General features: G+C 42.2%; 1 protein-coding gene across 1 annotated transcript in view; it reads left to right on the forward strand.

Moving 5' to 3' along the window:
- The window catches only part of Znf462 (zinc finger protein 462), a 76,449-nt gene that overhangs the window by 6,818 nt on the left and 49,693 nt on the right, over nucleotides 1-19,938 (forward strand). The window contains exons 3-6 of the mRNA XM_028780019.1: nucleotides 392-556; nucleotides 2,741-2,844; nucleotides 5,900-6,018; nucleotides 9,236-9,427. Coding sequence (XP_028635852.1) covers nucleotides 392-556; nucleotides 2,741-2,844; nucleotides 5,900-6,018; nucleotides 9,236-9,427 — 580 coding nt within the window. The remainder of the gene's footprint in view (nucleotides 1-391; nucleotides 557-2,740; nucleotides 2,845-5,899; nucleotides 6,019-9,235; nucleotides 9,428-19,938) is intronic.

Below are 19,938 nucleotides of genomic sequence, written 5' to 3' on the forward strand. Positions count from 1 at the left end.
TTCCTTCCTTCCTTCCTTCCTTCCTTCCTTCCTTCCTTCCTTCCTTCCTTCCTTCCTTTCTTTTTTCTTAAATCAAGAAGTTCATTAAAGGAATAGCTGTGCAACATGTCACCTGCGCAATTAAAACTGATCTGAAAGCCATATAACTTAGTAGCCATGACTGTGGGCTTCTACACAGAAATCTCTCCTCACCAGCTGGAACCTAAGTGGGTTCCAGAGACTGTGACTAGTAGGCAATGTGCCATGGCTGATGAAGTTGATATATATATATAAGAAACACTTTAACCTGCTAATCCTCTTTAAAATACAGTATCTAGTAACCTGTAATAGTAAAATGCCTGCCTTTGAGGGAGGGCATGCTGTACTGATGGCTACCACTGTATTTTACCAGCCTTTTGGTCACTTAGAAGAGGTGCCAAAGATCAAGGAGAGGAAAGTGGTGGGCTACAAGTGTAAATTCTGCGTGGAAGTGCATCCAACACTTCGGGCCATCTGTAACCATCTCCGGAAACACGTCCAGTATGGCAGCGTCCCAGCTGTGTCGGCTGCCGTGAAGGTGAGAAGGGGAAGATCCGGGTACCTGGTGTGTGTGCGTGAGTGCATGCGTGCGTGTGTGTGCGAGTGTGTGTGTGTGTGTGTGTGTGCGCGCGCGCGTGCATATCTGAGTTATTTATTAACCCATTGCTTGAAGCAGCCTGGCAGAATGTGGCTTGAGATGCGGGCATTCTTGAGTTATGCTTGGCTTGCTTTGGCTTGTTTTGATTTCTTTGCAGGTTGGACCTTCCACATCATTCCATTCAGGGAAAGGTTTGATCCAGTTTCTGATTTTGAGGGACAGTCTGGTGGAGAAAGATGGCCCCACATTCTCATCTAGGAGGCTTGGGGTCACATTATTTCATGCTCATTATCTCTAGGTCATCACTATGAGCTGTCAGAGCTCATGGGAGGAATTAAGTGGGTGGGCTCTATTCTCATTATCTGAACCTCCTACTGCCTCACTCTGTCATTTGTCTGAGCATGGGACAGTTCAGGAGAATCTGCATTTTGCTTCTTTCTAGTTTCTTTGAGATGTGCGAAGGAGTATTGATCAAATATAAAACTAAGAGCCTTTAAGACCTGGTTTGTGTGCTGCACCTCTCTTTCCACATGATGCTGCTGGCATCTTCCATCTTTCCCCTCACCTTTGCTAGACTATCTGTTTTCAATTCCTTAATACAAATAACAGCTACTGTTTCAATAGGCCAATCTCCATTCCTACCTTCTAGAATATACTTACTACTTCTGAATACAGAAATTAATTCAGGCTTCTGCCCTTTCCATCTGGATATTGGAATATATTTTTATCATTTGCTCTTTCTTGACCTTTGTATCCTGTTTACTCTGAAGGTAAAGCTTATCTTTTCTTGAACAGTGAACCCTTGTCTTTGAGAACACTGTTAACCCAGGGACAGAGGCAAAAGCTTCTACCCTTGACTGTAGTGAGTCCCAGACTTGCTTCCTAGACTCTCACAAGAGAAAAATTGGTATTCCAAGAAGCTACTTCAAAAACTGATGCCTTAAAAGCCAAACTGTTCCTTAAGTTTTGGAATTAACCACACAGTAACCTTTATTTGAAGGTGGCATTTCTATCTGCAAGAGAGAGGCAGGGAATTACTCAGCTTCCCTTCCAAATGGCCCAAGGTTTTTAGCTGGCCAGTATCTTAATGACTGTTCTGTTGTTGTGAAGAGACACTATGACCAAGGCAATACCATGACGTAGAAAACATTCAATTGGGGGCTTGGTTACAAGTGTCAGAGGGTTAGTCCATTATTATCAGCATGGGTATGGGGAGTGTGGCGGGGCACTGGCATAGTACAGGAGAAGTAGCTGAGAGCTTTGCGTCCAGATTCATAGGCACAGGCAGAGAAAGAGAGAGACATTGGGCCTGACATGGGCTTTTGAAACATCAAAGTCCATCCCTAGAGACACACTTTCTCTAACACGGACACGCCTCCTAATCCTTCCGAAACAGTTCTTGGTCCCAAACAGAGACCAAGCGTGCAAATATATGAACCTACAGAGGCCATCCAAACCTCTGCAGCTATACTATGCTTTTTTTGTTCCCTTCCTTCCTCATCCCTCCCTGCCCCTCCATCCCTCCCTCCTTCCCTCTCTCCCTCCCTCCCCCTTCCCCTTCCCTCTACCTTCAGCTCCCCTCCTTGCTTCTCTCAGAGTCATAATCTTAATACAACTTTATTTTGGAATCGATGAGATCACAATTTAAATTTTCTTTCTGCAATTGGTAGCAAGTGAATTATCTTCAGATTTGGAAAGCCCATGTCACATGTCTCAGGCTCTCTTATTTCCAAATTAATGTTGCCTCAAACCCAACACCACTGTGGAAGAAACGACTCTCAAGCTTGGCTTCTCTGTACGGGGAGCCAGAGATGCAGGGGAGAAAACATTGACGGAAATACTGACGAGCGTGGGAGAATGAAGGGAAAGAAGAAAGCTGGAGTAGTAACAATGGATATTTATTTTGTTGGTGGGGCATGTGTGTGTGTGTGGTTCTCTTAGCAGGAGGCTGAAGACCCGTCCCACCTGTTCCTGGATGGATTGGAAGAAGCCAGAGACGCCAGTGGCACGCTGGTGGGCCGGGTGGATGGTGGACACTGCTTGCTTGATGCAATGTTGGAGGATGAGACCCGGCCGGGGGGATACCATTGCAGTCAATGTGACCGGGTCCTGATGTCCATGCAGGGGCTGCGTTCTCATGAGAGGAGCCACCTGGCCTTGGCCATGTTTACCCGAGAGGACAAGTACAGCTGCCAGTATTGCTCCTTTGTTTCTGCATTCAGACACAAGTAAGTGTCACTGGGCTGTCCCTCATTGTTATTGGGAGAACATAGCTTTGAGAAGGGAGCTAAGCTGTGACATTAAACAGATACTCAGATGACTATGAAAGCTCAATTCCTGCTACCTACCACTGTGACCTTGACTTATAAAGCAGACCCAAGAGTATCGGTGAGGAGACGGCATTAGATTTAGCCAGGGCGGGCATTTAAAATAATGGGACAGAGAGGAATTTTTAGAGAAGACGTGTTTTCCAGGAGCAGATGCTTTTCCTGATAGGTCCACCAAATATTTAGCCAAAAGTTAAATATCATTTGAAGAAGTCAAGTTCAGTTTGGAGAAGCAAGGAGTTAAAGATGGTAAATTTCTCCAGTTAACCCTTGTAACTGGAGAATCATTGGAAGGTAACAGGGGTTATGGATGCTAAGGATTTGCTCGGGATCAGCAAGGTGGAGGGGTGGGGAAAGGCACCTCTTGCCAAGCTTGGCATCCTCAGTTCAGTTCCAGGGACTCACACGGAGAAGTCAGAACTGACTTCTGCAAGTGGTGCATTCTGCATGTTGTGGCAAGCGCATGATCACATACACACACACACACATACACACATACACACACACACACACACACGCACACTTATGAACTGCTAAAAGTCTGGGGAGTCTGAGAAGTAGGAATGTCCCATGCTTGTTACAGCTTTAAAAGTGGGAACTTGGGGTGATAGAAAGGGGGCAGGCTCTAAGGGAAGGGAACTTTTTGTTACATAAATACTCTTCCTGTAAGACTGGCAGAATATTGAAGGTAGTTAGCTTACTGTTTATCTCTGTGGTAATTGAAAATGAGTGAGGTCTGTTTGCTTCAGAGTATAGACAGAATGACTAAAAGCAGGAGGAGCCGTGTTTCTCTTTACAGAGTAGGAAAGATGACACACTTTTTATTCTGTTACAGAGTCGAACAGTTAGTCTTTGCCTCCATGCGTCGTACAGTGGCGTTAACACTGGCATTCTCAGTTCCTTAAGTAGTAAACCACACTGCATGATACGCATAGGCCCTCAGTGAGTTATTTTTAGTAGAAGAAAATTTATGCTTGGCATTATGCCTTGGGAAAATGTGAAGATGATCGGGGTATAATTGCCTTCCCCCTGCCCCCCCCCCCCAAAAAAATGGCTGGACAAAATAAGGTATGTTTTAAAAACAAAGATTTTGGTAAAATGCTGAGAAATGTAACAAAGGAAAATGCACCCTATACTTGGGGAGAAGTGAGAGGGTTTTATAGATTATGGGAATTTCAGTCAAGTCATAAAACAGGAAGGTTGAACCTGTCTGATTTGAGAAGAAATCAGGGTAAGGAGAAGAGAGGGCCCAAGGTGGAGAAGATATCAACCTAGGTTGAGGCCTAGCTGGTGGTTTTATTTCAATGAGCCTTAACTTATGTGAAAAAAAATAGTAGAGTTTATCTCCTGGCTACCTAAGTAAGCATCCTATTAGGATGTCTATAAATGCCAGAAATTAGTGTATTATAATTACTACACTGGCAAACGGAAGAGTCTGGAATGAGTAACATTCATAATTACCAACAATTATTCCACCTGCTGATACAGTGGGCACTATCTTAGATACCTTCAGCTATTACCTTTTTATGTTTACAAAACACCCCTCTGATGCCTGCCCCATTATTATCTCCATATTATAGGTGGGAAAAGTGAGGGCTGAAGAGACTACATAGTTTTCCTGAGGCCACATAGCTTATAAGCCAAGAGCTGGGATTCTGTCTCTGGCAGTCTGACTAACTGTATAGCTCAGCCAGGAGATCAATTTAGAAAAAATCCTAGGAGCTCATGTAAGAAGTTAGGGATTGGATTCAAGAAGGATCAGTAATGGCCAAATAACAGAGCAGAAGTAGCATCCAGGTTTGAGTCTGCTTGGTTGGGGGAATGGCAGGATCACTTATGGAAATGAGGAACATTGGCTTTGTAGGAAGGTGTTGAGTCTGTGTCCACAGGATGAGTGTAGGCTAGCTAATGGACATCCAGAGAGAGCTGTCTGGGTAGTGTGGCTGTGGAGCTGGAAGAATTACCTGTTTAAATGATAAGCAGCCACAGTCCCATGCCAGTCACTCAGAACAGAATGTTGGTCTCTGGGGTCTTGTACAAACAAGAATATCCCACACCTTGATGGCTAGATTTATTACTTTTCAGACTAATAATTATTAAGAAGTACTAGGGGTTCATTCTAATTAACTAATGTCCTCATAAATTGCTTCTGGAAGAGTAATATATGACAACTATGGTTGTATTTATCAGAAGGGGTTTCCAGCCCACCTCTTGCACATGTGATTAAAACACAGTTGCATTGTGCTCCATATTGGCATAGATCCTGGGAACACGGCAGCCTGTGTGAGCAGGTCATGCTCTTCTTTCCCTCCTGTTCCTGAGGAAAGTAGAATTAATGATGTAAGAAGAGAAAGCTTGTGCTACATTTCCCTAAGCTTTCACCATCCCCCATGTCTCCCCACCCTCACCCCATTCCTTTATGTGAGTTAGATAGACATTCTCACTAGAGAGCTGGGCAGAAAAACCTTCTGTTTTTCAATTATCATGACCCATGCTCTGCGAAGAGAAAACCATGACCTGGTATAACTGTTACTATGAATCCATCTCTCAATCCAAAAAAAAAAAAAATCTTATTTCTCCCTTTCTTCTTCTCTTTTTCTCCTCCTCCTTCTCCTCCTTCTTCTTTCTTGAAATAGTTTCATCCAGCTATCCTAGAATTTGCCATGTAGCCAAGACTGATCTTGAACTCCTGATGCTCCTACCTGTACCTTCCAAGTACTAGGATTATAGTTACGCAATCCACACTAGGCTTCTAAATCCTCTTCCTCCAAATTCTCCTCCTATTAAGAATGGCTCTCACAACTCTGGCCTCTTTATTAATTTGTTGGCAATGGTGCATGTCATCATTAGAAAACAGCAGGGAAGAACTGGACCAGCTTAGAATTCGGATATTCGGAATAGTGGTGGGAAGATATCTGTGGTTTTTAATCCTGCTTTCTTTTTCTTCCACCTCAAGCTTGGATCGCCATATGCAGACCCATCATGGACACCACAAACCGTTCCGCTGTAAACTCTGCTCCTTCAAGTCCTCCTACAACAGCCGGTTGAAGACACACATCCTCAAAGCCCATGCTGGTGAGTTGCTCCTTGGGGTGTCCTTCAGTACTCTCTCAAGTTGCCTACCTCACGGCCTTGAGTGAAACTGAAAGTTTCTCCCACAGGAACGGTACGTAATTTATACTTGGGATGGTTGCATGTACAGTTTTAAAGAGAACAACAGAATTAAGCTTTATTCATAAAACCAAAATAACCCTCAGTACTTTGTTTGACTGATGCCCCCAACAGCTTAGAATTAGACTGTTTTGTTTTTAAAAGAAATTTCTAAACGACTTTGACTAGATCATGTGATGACAACAACAACAAAAAAAAACTATTTTGAATTGTTAAAAAAAAAAATCCACTAAAGCTAATTTCTACATGAGACAGAATATACACTAACACAAAACTCAGGAAGCATGGAGTGGCTCAGGAGATTCTCAGAGATAAGCCATGTCTTTTCGACTTGAGTCACCAGTGTTCAGGAGCTGTGCTGTTTTGGTCACTGCATGGTATTCATCCCAGCCGTGCACTAACTGTGATGGCCATCGGCTTACTCATTTCTATAGCATTCCAAATGGTAGGTACTATGCGATTCCCTCTGTACCTTCTGTACTACACTCTGAGCAGTCTTACAAAGGCTTGGCTCCTTCACTTTTGCCATCCACTCCTCACTTATATCTTTCCTCTGCTTCACAAGCATTGGACCTGTTGAGCTATTCTATTTTAGTACAGAGAAACTGCTTATGCCACACAACTGCCCTTAGCCCTGGTAGGGATCAGAGTTGGAGCTAGATTAGTTATGTAGGCTTGGTTCTGATAGTATTTTAATGTCCCTGGGAAACTTCTCCTAAAGTCTAAGAAGTAAGTAGCTTCAGGAGTCACGTTACTTTTTAGTATTCATGTATATCATAAATTATTCAGCTGGGACAGCATCCTGATAAGCTTTTCTCATTGCCTTTGGCCTTGTCCAAAATGCATTTTTACCAGTGGGGAGCTAGGTGAATGGTTTTGGCCCATCAAAGGTCTCTGAACCAACCACACGCTGCATCACCTTCAAAGCAGTAAGCTGAGTGTGTGTTCTTAGAGCTGACTGACAGCTAGCTTCCTCTGCTCAATAGTTGGTGAGAAGTATCAGAAAGAAAAGAAGAGCAATACAATTCTGCTCTCACTACACGGTGAGATCTCAGGCACTATGATGTGACTCTGAGCCACTGAGAGAGATCCTTGCCTTAGAGAAAGCAGTATGCTTGCTGCAAGTCTCTCAACTTACCTATTCTCAGTTGAGGGTTTTATTTATTTTTATTAGCGTCCTCAGATAGTGTCTTGGTATGTAGCTCAGGCTGACCTTGAACTCACTGATTAGCCCAAGTTGGTCTCAAAGTTGAAGTAGCCCTCTTGCCTCATCCTATGGAGGCCTGAGATTATAGGCAGGTACTCTCGTGCCTGGCACTCTGTTGAGTTAGAGCTCAGCAGTGATGGATTTGATGCTTAGGTTGTGAGACAGACTCATAGCTACCTGGGAAGGTTCATTCATCCGGACTCACATTAATATTAGAGACTAGAGATGTGGCTTTATGGTTAATAACACTTATTGCTCTTCAAGAGGACCTGAGTTGGGCCCTAAGTACATATTTACTAGAGAAAATTTGAAAAAAAAAAAAAGTTCAGTCATTCATAATGTCATTATATAAAGGCCACTGTTAATATTTGATACATCCTGTCAACTGTTTTCTCTATAATTATTTTCCATAGTTATAATTATAATGCCTGTAAAAGAATGTTTTATGTTTTAACTCATAATTTTCTGTCTTCTTACAAGTTCTTCAAGAATTTATTTTAACTGTAGCTCATCATGAAGATCTACCTACATTTGCCTGTTTCCTTTTCTTTCAATATCTGCATTGTTTCATAGCTTTCTATATATAAATAGTATTATTTTTCATCAATTTGTTTGTTTATATTCTCTGTGTGTGCCCATGTTCCGTGTGTGTGTGTGTGTGTGTGTGTGTGTGTGTGTGTGTGTGTGCAAATCAGAAGATACCTTGCAGGAGTCAGTTCTTTCTACCACGTGGGTTCCTGGGTTGTAACTTGGGTCCTGAGCCTTGTCTGCATATGCCTTTACCCTCTGAGCCACCTTGCCAGTCCATAAATAATATTAATCTCCAAATAAAATCTTCTCTGTATTAAGGGTGTATCCCTCCCTCCCTTCTTCCCTCCCTCCCTTTCTCCTTCTCTCCCTTCCTTGCTCACTGGAAATTTTGTGAAAGTATCTTGCTATTGCAACCAGGCTGTCCTCTAACTTACAATCTTTCTGCTTTATCTTAATGCTGGGATTATGGATATGAACCCTCATGCCTGGCTTGTATGCATTTTCTTGATAGAGACTATCAGTGGTAGAGTTATTAGACTGGGGGCCAAATTGACCTGTTGTTACTGAAAACAAGATTGATTTCCAGATTGATCGGACTAGTGTATATTTGTCCGGTAACGGACAAATGCACTGATAAGTTCATTCTTAAAATGTAATGAACTTGAAAGCTGGTTTATAGCAAAGGTAAACCACACTCTTGTCTTGATTTGGTCATGGCTTTCTGTGCTGTATTTCTGTTTAAGTGTATTATTGAATGCTGAAAACAGTATACATGCTTCCCTTCCCACTTATGCTTACCACATATAATTCTTTCTCCTAAAAAAATGTTGCATTTCTGTAGTGTTGATTATATAGAAAATGGGGTTTCAGCATTAGCTTCCCCTCTGCCCCAAATATATGTGGGGAGAAAATGGTTAAGAATGTGTCAGATGAGGGCAGTACATAGTTCAGCAGAATAGGGCTCCCATGGAGGGACAGTATGTTTGAAAAAGCCACGGAGAAAAAGAATTAAACCTAATATTTTCTGTGGATTGAATGAAACCTGCCCTGATCAGTTTTAATACAGAGAAGAGGGAAGAAGTTTGAAGCATCCTCTCTGAATTAGATGAATTTAGGTTGGTGGGGATCATCCCAAGAGCCGCACTGCTTTAGGTAGAACAGAAGATTGACAGGGACTAGGTGTCCTTATCTTGGAGCTTGTGAGTGTTCTTTCCTATGACTGTGGTGGTGAGAATGGGCAGGGAGTTGGCCTTGGAGGACTTCTAGAAAAAGAATCCTTAGGACACCTCTCTAGAGGGAGCCAATTCACTGTGTGGTTTGCTTTCTAGCCCTCTTTCTCCTGACTCCCACCTTTCCTGTCTACCTCACCACATCTCCTTCTAGGTGAACATGCCTACAAATGTTCTTGGTGCTCATTTTCCACCATGACAATCAGCCAGTTGAAGGAACACTCCCTCAAGGTCCATGGAAAAGCCCTGACCCTTCCCCGGCCACGGATTGTCAGTCTCCTCTCCTCACATGCCCACCACTCCTCTCAGAAGTCTACCCCAGCCGAAGAAGTGGAAGACTCCAATGGTAAGAATGGGTTCCAAGATGGAATCCACCATGTAGGATTGGGGTGAGCTAGGATTGGTTCTTTTTTTTCAAGAGGAAATTCTTATCTGAAAATATGATGGTTCAAAGGAAGGGAAGGATAGGAAAGCTCTAGATCCTGGCATAGGAAGGAGTGCATATTCAGCATCTGCATGATGTCTGGGTAATAATGTCCATGGACAGCATTAAAGCATCATGCTGGACAGGATGTGCCAGTGTTGCGTTGTTTTATGGTGGATTCTACTGGGACATGAATGGAATATAAGAAGGTGTCTGTTGCTATGAATATCTTGTCTTGTAAGAAAACGTTCTGTGCGATATGTGGTGTGTCAATTAACCAAATCTCGGAATAGAAGGAGGAAAAGAGCAAATGAATGGGGCACTCATATTGGAGGAGGTCACGTGCTATATTGGGGTGACAATGTTTTCTTATAGCATTTGTTAGGATATGAGTTTAGAGCTGCTTTGCTTTGTTTTATAGTTTTGAAAGACCGGGCAGGCCGGGTGGTGGTGGCGCACATCTTTAATCTCAGCACTTGGGAGGCAGAGGCAGGTGGATTTCTGAGTTCGAGGCCAGCCTGGTCTACAGAGTGAGTTCCAGGATAGCCAGGGCTACACAGAGAAACCCTGTCTCGAAAAACAAAAAACAAAAAAAGAAAGAAAGAAAGAAAGAAAGAAAGAAAGAAAGAAAGAAAGGAAGGAAGGAAGGAAGGAAGGAAGGAAGGAAGGAAGGAAGGAAGAAAGAAAGAAAGAAAGAAAGAAAGAAAGAAAGAAAGAAAGAAAGAAAGAAAGAAAGAAAGACAGACAGACCGGGGAGGAAGATTTAGAGACATGTACCCACTGACATTGCCACCAAAGCATGTCGAGAACACAGAGTGTCAACTTGGAGCTAGTCAGTGGGCATAGCATTGGGAGTGAAGGGATAACATCAGTTTTCATCAGACTATATAGGAAACAGACTTGGTTGACCAATCAGCTTGCTCGGAATGTAAGATCAGATCCTTGATGGAGAGTACCATAGGAGAGCTTGAAACTCCCCCCTTTGTGTCTGATGTATGATACTTTCTGCAGCATGTCTGAGACCATAACTGCTGTGCTCTACGGCTCTCCCAGGATCTACTGTTCCATCTGTGGGAAGAGCTCAGTAGACAGAAAGTGGAACAAAGGCCTGAATTTTCATCTGCCTCCCTCTGACAGTCATGTTTCCCTAGGCAGTCTTGGTTTCTTTTTCTGCATGGTGATGACATATGTAGGCCTCAGCTGATTGTCTTGAGAGGTCAATGAGACAAGTTACACATATAAAATGCCGACTGTAATGTCTGACACACAGGAAGTGTCAGGGAGTGGCCATTTTATTTCTGTGATTTTCATCTTCTGGTTACAGCTGTGGTCGTTGGGACCATTTATGGCAGGATTTGGGCTCATTTCACATAAGGGCTTAAGTCAAGAGATCTCCAAGGTGTCTTAAGAATCTGATAGCCTAACTTGTCAATGAAGTCTAAGTCTCACTTTATGAAAACAGTAATTAATAATCTTTAGTCAGGAAGTCTGTGAACAGGAGGGAACAGAAAGACCAAAATTAAAATAAAATAAGAAGCCCTGAGTGTCAGACAGCCCTCAGAGTTAGGAACTTCTAACAAGGAGGTTTCTTACAACGCCTAGTAGAGACTGAGCACACAACTTCCACAACTGTGGTAGTTTAAACTGCAGAAAAAAGTCAGTGCGGTTTATGTCTTCAATAAGAGTCTCCAAACTACAGTGGTCTAGAGTACATTCAAGAGATTAAAGGAAAAACCCTCTTTCACCCTCAGATTCTGTTCCCTGGGTGGGTGGGAATGGTAGAGTGTTGTGACCAGAGGGCAAAATCTAATTTGACCTAAATTGTAAGGTTTTTATTAATGTGAATTTAATTAATTTTTTAAATCTGAAATAGAAGCTATACTCCTGCAACCATTTGGGTAAAACTGATCCACTTAAATACTATTCCCCAGTAAGCCTTTTCCTGAGACAATTCACTTGATATTCAACCTTCTTCCTTATCTTCCTTGCAAGTTGGGTCTCAGTCACTGGATAAGGGGATCCTATAGACCAATCACTTCATGGATTATTCTTCTCTACTTATGCCAAGAAGCGTTGGACTCGGTCAGCTCTCTGAACCTGTACTGGCCCTAAGCTGGTCTAGGCACAGAAAAGCCCTAACTAAACATGGTGTCTGACTGGCCCTCTAGCACCAGAAAATAACATGCTTAGAAGACATTACACATACGAGCTTACTACAGCCCCAAGCCTGAAGCCTGACCTTTTCTCATGGTAGGGGTTTGGAGAAGGCAGTCAGGGTTCAGAGTCTTAGAAGCTAAACTGTGGAGAGGGGAGGGTATCTCAACAGCACGCAGTCTGACATTGCGAGACTGTAGCACATAGCCGCATGAAGATAAATTCCTAAATGCACTGCTGATTGTTATTCGCTATCTTGAAAAAAAGAACACATTTACAGCAAAAGCTCTAGGTGGTAACCATTTCCTGAGACCCACACAAAACTCTTTGGACCTGTATGGTTTTTAACATATATAAATAACCCATATCCAAGGACCAGGCCCCCGATTAGTTTAATTTGATGACAAAAAAGCTGATTAGGAGGTGGGGTGAATAGAAAGGAGGCACCGAATAGACTGTTCTCACGGAGGAATAATTATGTGGAAAGAATAATTAATAGTTTGTGCATTCAATAAGTGTTTTCTTAAAGCTTTGCTTTAGATCTCGCATTCTTTAGTTCGGCCAGGAATGACTTAGGAGGCCCACACTATGAGGACTATTTGCCAAGGAGCTGGTGGTGGATTCCTAGAAACAGCTCAGTCTGGAGGATGGAAAAACAGCTGTGGGGCTAGACAGTAGCCTGTAAATCATGCTTAGAACGGCGTTTGAAACACACATGTGAAATCCAATTGCACATTTTAATAGGGAGAAGCTGTGGGGCTATTGGCTCTCAGTTAGGGTTTCCCACACTGCACATGCCAGGACACTGTGAGCGCACAAACCAAAAAATGTGTTGCAGGCCTAGGGGAATGGAGATCCATAAACCCAGAGAAATGGCCAGTATGTCCTTGGCTATCTCAATCCCTAGTGAGCGATCAGAGTAAAATGGGTTGACATGCTCATTGCTGTTTTGCAGCAGGCAAATGCTTGCTGCCTTGAGAACAAGCCAGTTCTTTTTTGGCAAGGGGAAACAGTCCAGAGGGGAGGTTCTGTCTAGGCTCTTCTCAATCCTAACCCAGAGTGATGCAGTGAGGGAAGGGGGAGAGAAGCTGAGAAAGCAGAGATGAGAGGTGCAGAGCCTGGCCACACACCTGTTCTGAGCCTCATCAGGGCTCTTGCGCTCAGAGCTGTCAGCCTTGACATGGTTTTGTGGATCCTCTAAATACTTTGCATGATCAGTTGTTGGGAAGAAAAGCAAGAGCTGTGAGGTATTGGTTTTGTGTATTAAATAATGGGAAACAACACTCAGTTGCTATTCAAAACAATGCATTAGGGGGAGACAAGGAAGGTTGTCAACAAAGAGAAGTGTGTTTACTGTGTTCCTTCTCCTGTCATATAAAAGATAGGACTGGCTTTTCTCAGGCTGTTTCCAAGTCTCCTCTTTCAACCCAGAGAAACGAGTGTAGCCACAGCTATAAAATGACAAAGAAAGCAGGGCAAGGCAGTTTAGCCATGAGGTTTGTTTAGGTCTGAGAAGCAGCACGAGGTGTAAGCAATGTCCTGCCTTTTTTCTTCTTGAGGTTCCCCTGGCCAAAACCAACCAAGCACTAAAATAAACAATTTCTTTTACCTATCTAGTTCTGCCATATGAAACTGATTTACTTAAGGAATTCTTAGTTACCATGAGATTGTTAAGACAAAACGTAGTCACTAAGACTAAGTGTAAAATGAACTTTAAAAAAAAAAAGTGTTGAGTTCCCCACTTGCTCACCTAGCTATCGTCATTCCAAAGAAATGCACAAAGAACTCTTATGCACAATACCTCCACCCCCAAAAGTCTTGGATTTTGTGAATTATTAGAAAAAAATGCAATGTCATATGAATTTTAGGTTTTGATAATTTTGAGATAACAAAAAATATACCAAGCAATGTGATTTGTTTGTCTTGTTTTGTTTGTTTTTTAAGTGTGTCTGGCCTTGAACTCACTGCATGGCACAGGCTGCTCTCAAACATACAGATACCTGGTGGCCTGGGCTTCCAGAGCATTGGTATTACAGGGATCTGCTACTGCTCCCAGTTGCTCTGTGACTTGCTTGTTGTTATTATTTCTTCTTTGGTTGCCTTTTTTAAAAACTCTAAATTGTAGAGTTTTTTACAAACACTATTGGGAGGGGGGCATATCTTCCTGAGGAATCATAGACAACTCATATCTGAAAAATCAGTCCTCTCTATACTCACTCAAAATTGACTTCAGTCATTCTTTCTCCATTGCAGAATTTTTTGATAACCAATCCTGATGTTTCCTCCATTTCTGTAGCTGCTAGCTTCATCCTCCAGACTTTACCTTTTGAGGAAGCTTCCCTGAGTATCTGGAAGGATGTTCTCCCTGGCTGCTTCCCTCTATAAGTTTGTGATTTTTTCCCCTTACTTTAAAGGCTGGTTTTTTTTAACTCTTTAGATTACTCTTTTATCCCTTTTCTGAGGTCTCTATTTGCCCTGGTAGATATACCCTGGTTCCATCCCTATTCTAAATGGTTGGGTAGGTACTTTGGAATGTTTTTGTGACTGGTTTCTTGGAAGCTTCCTAATTTTCAATCTAGTCAATGGTGCTGAGTCCCTATGCTTACCTAACTCCACAGAGCTATGTGACCCAGCATTAAGTTTCTATCTATTTGAGAGAAAATTTCAAAAGACAACAATTTGAAGATGAAGCCTTAGGGACTGTTCTCACAGGGAGATGTTCTCACAGAGCATCTGATGAAACTATTCTGCTAGAGTGAACAGATCTTCCTTGATGTAGCATTTGAAATGTTGTCATTGTCCTTTGTAGAGGAGGAGAATTCAATCTTGAAGCAGAGTATCATAAGAAGGTAGCAGTATGGTAGAGCTAGAGAGAGATGGGCATTGCTAGAAGGTTCCCAGGTAGCCGATTGCCTCTTGGAATCAGTACACAGTTGCCTCTACAGTGGACAGTTTCTTTTTTGTGTTTCTCAACATGCAATGTTTGGGGGAAAATGAAATCCAAGCTCCAAGATTCTGCATAGAGTAAAACAGACTAACACAAACCTGTTGATGACAAATAGAACTTTTATTCTCCCTGAAAGAATTGTGTTGGCAGGATGTTAACAGGAGAGGATGTAATGGCTGCGGGATACCCATTTTGTGTGCAGCTCATCTTGGCCAACATGTTTAATATATGGAATATTGCAAGGAGTCAAGTGCAAGACATTGGGGAACGCCTTCAAAACACCAGTACATGAGTTCCATGTGCATAAGCACGAAGAGAAGAGTGTTAAGGCTATCTCTAAACTATCAACTCATTTAACCTTGGCTGCTGCGATACTTGACACCTAAAAATTGAGATCTGGGATGCCTGCTTTCGGAGGAGAAGCTTTTCAGAGCCTTAAATAGGTCAGACATAAAATTCAACCTTTGAGAGGATCCAATTAGTTGGTAGAGCATCAGACCTTCCACACAGCTTCCAATTGCAATCAGATTTCTCTTGGGGTGAAATAAAAAAAAAAAGGTGATTTCTCTTAAAAAAAATGACAGCAGTGAAATGGAGACTTGTGGGTGAATAATTGTAAGATATAGAGATTTACATCATTTATAGTGTGTGGGATATAAGACATAATTTTAATGTCTTGACTATAATTTTTAATAGGTTCTGCTGGTCTCAGAACTATCTGACCAGACACCACTAACCTTCCCTCTTTGACATCAGAATTTCTTCATAAAATGCAGTCTGGAGTTTATTTCATGCTTATTTTAAGGAATGACAGTTCTACTGTAAAGTCTTCGTTTGGCTCCCAGGAAACAATGTAGCATCAAAGAAAGATTCTAGCCTGCACTCTGGTCTCTAGAGGATAAGCTACTGGTACTGGCTTTAGTGGAATACGGGAGCCCTCCAAATTGATGGTCATCTTAAACTTGATTGTGTGATCGACCCTTCCCAAGAAACTCACCTGCCTGGGATTTGGGACTTTACATTTTTCAAAATTGTTTGACGGTTTTGTACATTTGCACAGTGAATTTTAGTGTTTATGAGCCAGCCATATTTTTGTGTGTGAAAGATTAGATAGCATTTCAAGTATAGCCTTTCCATGTCCTGGGAACTTAGTCAACTAGCCCATCATCTTCGCTCCAAGCCAACAGAAACACTTGGTCATCAGAAATATAAATCACATATTACCAAACACACTTAAAACTAGTTCCTAACAACACTGGAGTTTGCTACTTAATTCCACATCTGTCTTTTGTAGCCCTGTTGAGCTAGATGGAGATTTTCTTTTAACTTCCAGAGCCCCAGGGGAAATGTCTAAAAGAAAAGAAGCCTTCTTTTTCATGCTAGGTTAAAAAAATACACTCAGTTATTACCCCAATCATCTAAAAAAGTCTTGATTCTTTTTTTGAAATAAAAAAAAAATCCCTTTTCATATCATTGCCTACCTTGAGCTTTCTGTTTTACTTTGATTTAATTTGATCAAAAGCCCTTGAAGCTGTCCTAAGACTTATATGACCTGGAAGTCTTCTCTTTTCTTCCAAACCCTCCTGTTTATGAGAGAATTTTACCCATGCCACAGGAAGGATACAGAACCTGGGGAGAGCAGTAGGAATGAACCATGATTCAGAGAGAAAGGTGTGAGGTAGCATGGCCGGGATGAGCATTGCTGGGGAGAAGGATGTGTCTCTTAAGCAAGACTCACTTGTGAAAAGAATTTTTATCCTTAAATTCAGAGATGACAAGACACTAAAAAGACAGTTTTGAAAACCACTGCTATTTTTCTTTAAAAACAAAACTCTCTAAGTTTTGACGATATGACTTGGAAAGCATATCTTACTAGTGTGTGCACTTTAAGTCACTCAGAATCCTGTATCATACTGTATAAAAAAGTCCCGATGGTAATGCCGGTAGATCAACCAAATGAGAAGATAGGGAAAGGTCGGGGTAGAATGAGAGATGAGGGTTCAGGTTAAGGATGTATTTATTTTCAACTGGGATCTGTTCTGTTCCTTGCTGCAGAAGCCTAGGAAGGAGTCAGTTCTGGCCTTCAGGGCTCTTAATCCTTTTACAGGCTCCACCCAGGGAGCTGTTTGGCTGGGGGGTGGGGGCGGGGCAGGGCCCAGCTTAAGTTTCATATACCAGTACACTGCTCCTGGGGAGCCAGTTCCACCACTAGGTTCTCTGGCTTCCTCGGAATATTCTTAGATGAATCTCACAAGCCAAGCCCCTTACATCATCTTTTATTTTCACACACTGCAAGTTTTCCACCACAACTGCAGCGAAAGCCACACTGAGACCTCAGACCTTCCAAACCCTTCATCTAGTTCTTAGCTTTTAGTGCTGCTGCTGATTTTCTCCCTCTGGACTAGAGAGAAAGTCATGCATTGTGGTTTCTGTAAGAACTCTGTATGTCTCCATGTTTGCTTCCTAAGTGATTAAAAATAATCGTTTTTATTGACTTAACTCTTGCTGATTGCCTTAAATTGATCATCTGCCTTAATACGTGTCACAAATGAGAGGCACAAGTGATTCATTTGATTTTATGAGAAGGAAACTGAAGTCCTGAGGGCTGAGATGATGAGTTCAAAATCACAAAACCTAGTTGTGGTGGGGTTATGTTTTGCAAATTAAATCCCGAGCCCGTATCCTTACCTTTTTGCGCTGTCAAGGTCTAAGAGCAAAACTGCATGTCTGGGCAGTGATACGGATGAGCTATAACAGACCTCTTCTTGCATGCTTTGGGGTTCTGGAATCTTCTGAAGGAAACTAGAGACGAGTGTTCTTTACTGATATTTAAAGCCTAAGTGACTAGGCATACAGGTAGGAGTGTGTTATAGGACCAGAAATACAAAGTGAGAAGTTGAAGATGTAGCTTTTAATGCCTGGCAGCTCTGGGAGGGAGAGGGATTGGCTCAAAGGACGCAGTGGAAGAGATGGAGCTTATGCTAGGACTGAACTCCAAAACCAGCCTAGCCGGAGGAAGGGAGGGAGGGTGTGTGGTGGAGGTAAGAGAAAAGACGCACAGCACAAAAGAGAACTTAACCCTGGGGAAAGGCTATGGGTTTGTTAGAAAACAGACAGAATAGGAAAGAGTGTCAGCAAGGGGGCCTGGCTCCAGTGGAAGGAAGATGCTCAATACTTCCAAGCAGTCAGTGTGTTAAAGTCTGCCTCTGGCTCTTCAGGAGTAAGGATGCATTCACAATAGTCAGGACAGGGCTGGAGAGACTGCTCAGTGGTTAAGATCACTCACTGTTCCTCCAGAGGACCAGAGTTTAGATCCCAATACCCACACCAGGCACATCCCAACCACAGCTCCAAGGCATCCGATATCTTTTTATAGCCTCTATGGGCACAGTATATATGCACTCATACATGGGCATGTACAAAAAATTAATCTTATGATAAATAATGACATATCAATCTACATAAAATTTCCACTCTCTTTTTGCAACATTTTTCACCTACTCATGATTAGAGACCAACTTCATGGTCATGCCTAGCAAACAATGTTGGAGTCACCTGTACACCACCTCCTCCCTACCTAGTATATAAGCTCTATAGTTCGCTATGGAGCTATCTCCACATTTGTTCCATGAATAGTCAAACAAATGTGATACACATACAAACATACATACATACATACATACATACATACATACATACATACATACATGGCAAGTTTTTCAGAATCATATAAGACCTTTGGAGTTTGCTATTAAAAGTTAATTTCATTTTCAGAGTGACTCGTCTTCTCCTCAAAATTCTTAAATAGGGCCTGTATCTTGGCTATTTTCTTGAACCTTAATACATTTTAAAGCCTAGCAAATTGATCTATAAGTTAAATGACAAAATCAAGATTACAGTCTGTCTAGACTGTTTAGAGCAATGGGCTTGAAAGTGAGGTTTAGCCAGGGGATAAGTACAAAGTATGTTTGCTAGCTTTTGACCCCTGTACTCACTTCCATTTCTTGACTTGCCAAATATCTGTATAATTATCAGCTCCCATATCTGTCTGATGAAAAACTGTGCTACCGAGGTCAAGGACTGCTTCCTATTTTTTTCCAGAGGCCTCGCACTTGGCAGGCCATTCAATAAATATTTCTTAAATTGACCTGAATTAGAGCTGCAAAAGGAATCACAGACAAAGAAAGTAATGAAGCAACAGCTCTCTTCTGAAAAGGCCTAGGGATTTCCACAAGCTCACCGGCATGTTCAGAAGCTGCCATGAACAGGGTAGCATTTGGAAGAGCTGGTGGGATCTGGCTGTGTGTATCCCAGGAAGCGCTGATTCTGCTACTACAGATTTCTCCAGTATTCTTACATCTGAGCCAACTGACTTCTACTGCCCCACTGGCAGCATCATTCTGTTTCATTATGTTTCATTTTGTTTATTTAGCCTGTGTGTGTGTCTACATGTATTTGTGTGAGTGTATCTCTCTCTCTCTCTCTCTCTCTCTCTCTCTCTCTCTCTCTCTCTCTTTCTCTCTCTCTCTTTCTCTCCCCCTCCCTCCCTCCCTTCTTTTACTTTCTCCAACGCAGTAGCTTAATCCCTATTATTTTTTTTTGCTTAGGAATATTTGTGCTTCCTTATTTGGTATTCCCATTTTATCTTTTTCCTACATTCCAGAGTGTTCTTTTATCTTCCTCTGTGAACTCAGTGCTAAGCTTACTGCCTTCTTTGCTCATCCACCTGTATCTATCAAATTCTAGAATTCCAGTAAGTAAGACTCATGAAGGAACTCAGCTGAAAACAGGGCTCCCGAGCAAGTAAGAGTTACCTTCTCTCACCTATATCCAATTGCCCATCTATAGCTGGATTGATCACAACACTCTACGTCTAACATCATAAACTCAAATTCTCTGTAACTACTTCTTTGAGCCTTCCTTTACCACCCATCCCAAAGCCCACTTGCAGATCCTAAGGTTAGCCATTCAGGGGAGCTTTTTCCAGATACTGTCTCTTCTGGCTCCCTTGTCTTCCTCCAGCTTCAAACTTCTACGTTAGTCAGGGTTACTATTGCTATGATGAAACATCATGACCAAAGAACTTGGAAGGAAGAAAGACTTTATTTGGTTTAGCCTTCCAAATCAGAGTTCATCATCAAAGAAAATCAGGGCAGGAACTCAAGGAAGACAAGGGACCTGGAGGCAGGAAGGAGCTAATGGAGAAACCATGGAGGGGTGCTGCTTACTGGCTTGCTCATGGCTTGTTCATCCTTCTTTCATAAGAAACACCACCATCTCCTATAGACTGAGGACCACCATCTCTTACAGGTTTACCTATAACCTTATGGAG

Source organism: Grammomys surdaster, unplaced genomic scaffold, assembly GCF_004785775.1.
Source record: "Grammomys surdaster isolate TR1022 unplaced genomic scaffold, NIH_TR_1.0 363, whole genome shotgun sequence".
NCBI lineage: Eukaryota > Metazoa > Chordata > Mammalia > Rodentia > Muridae > Grammomys > Grammomys surdaster.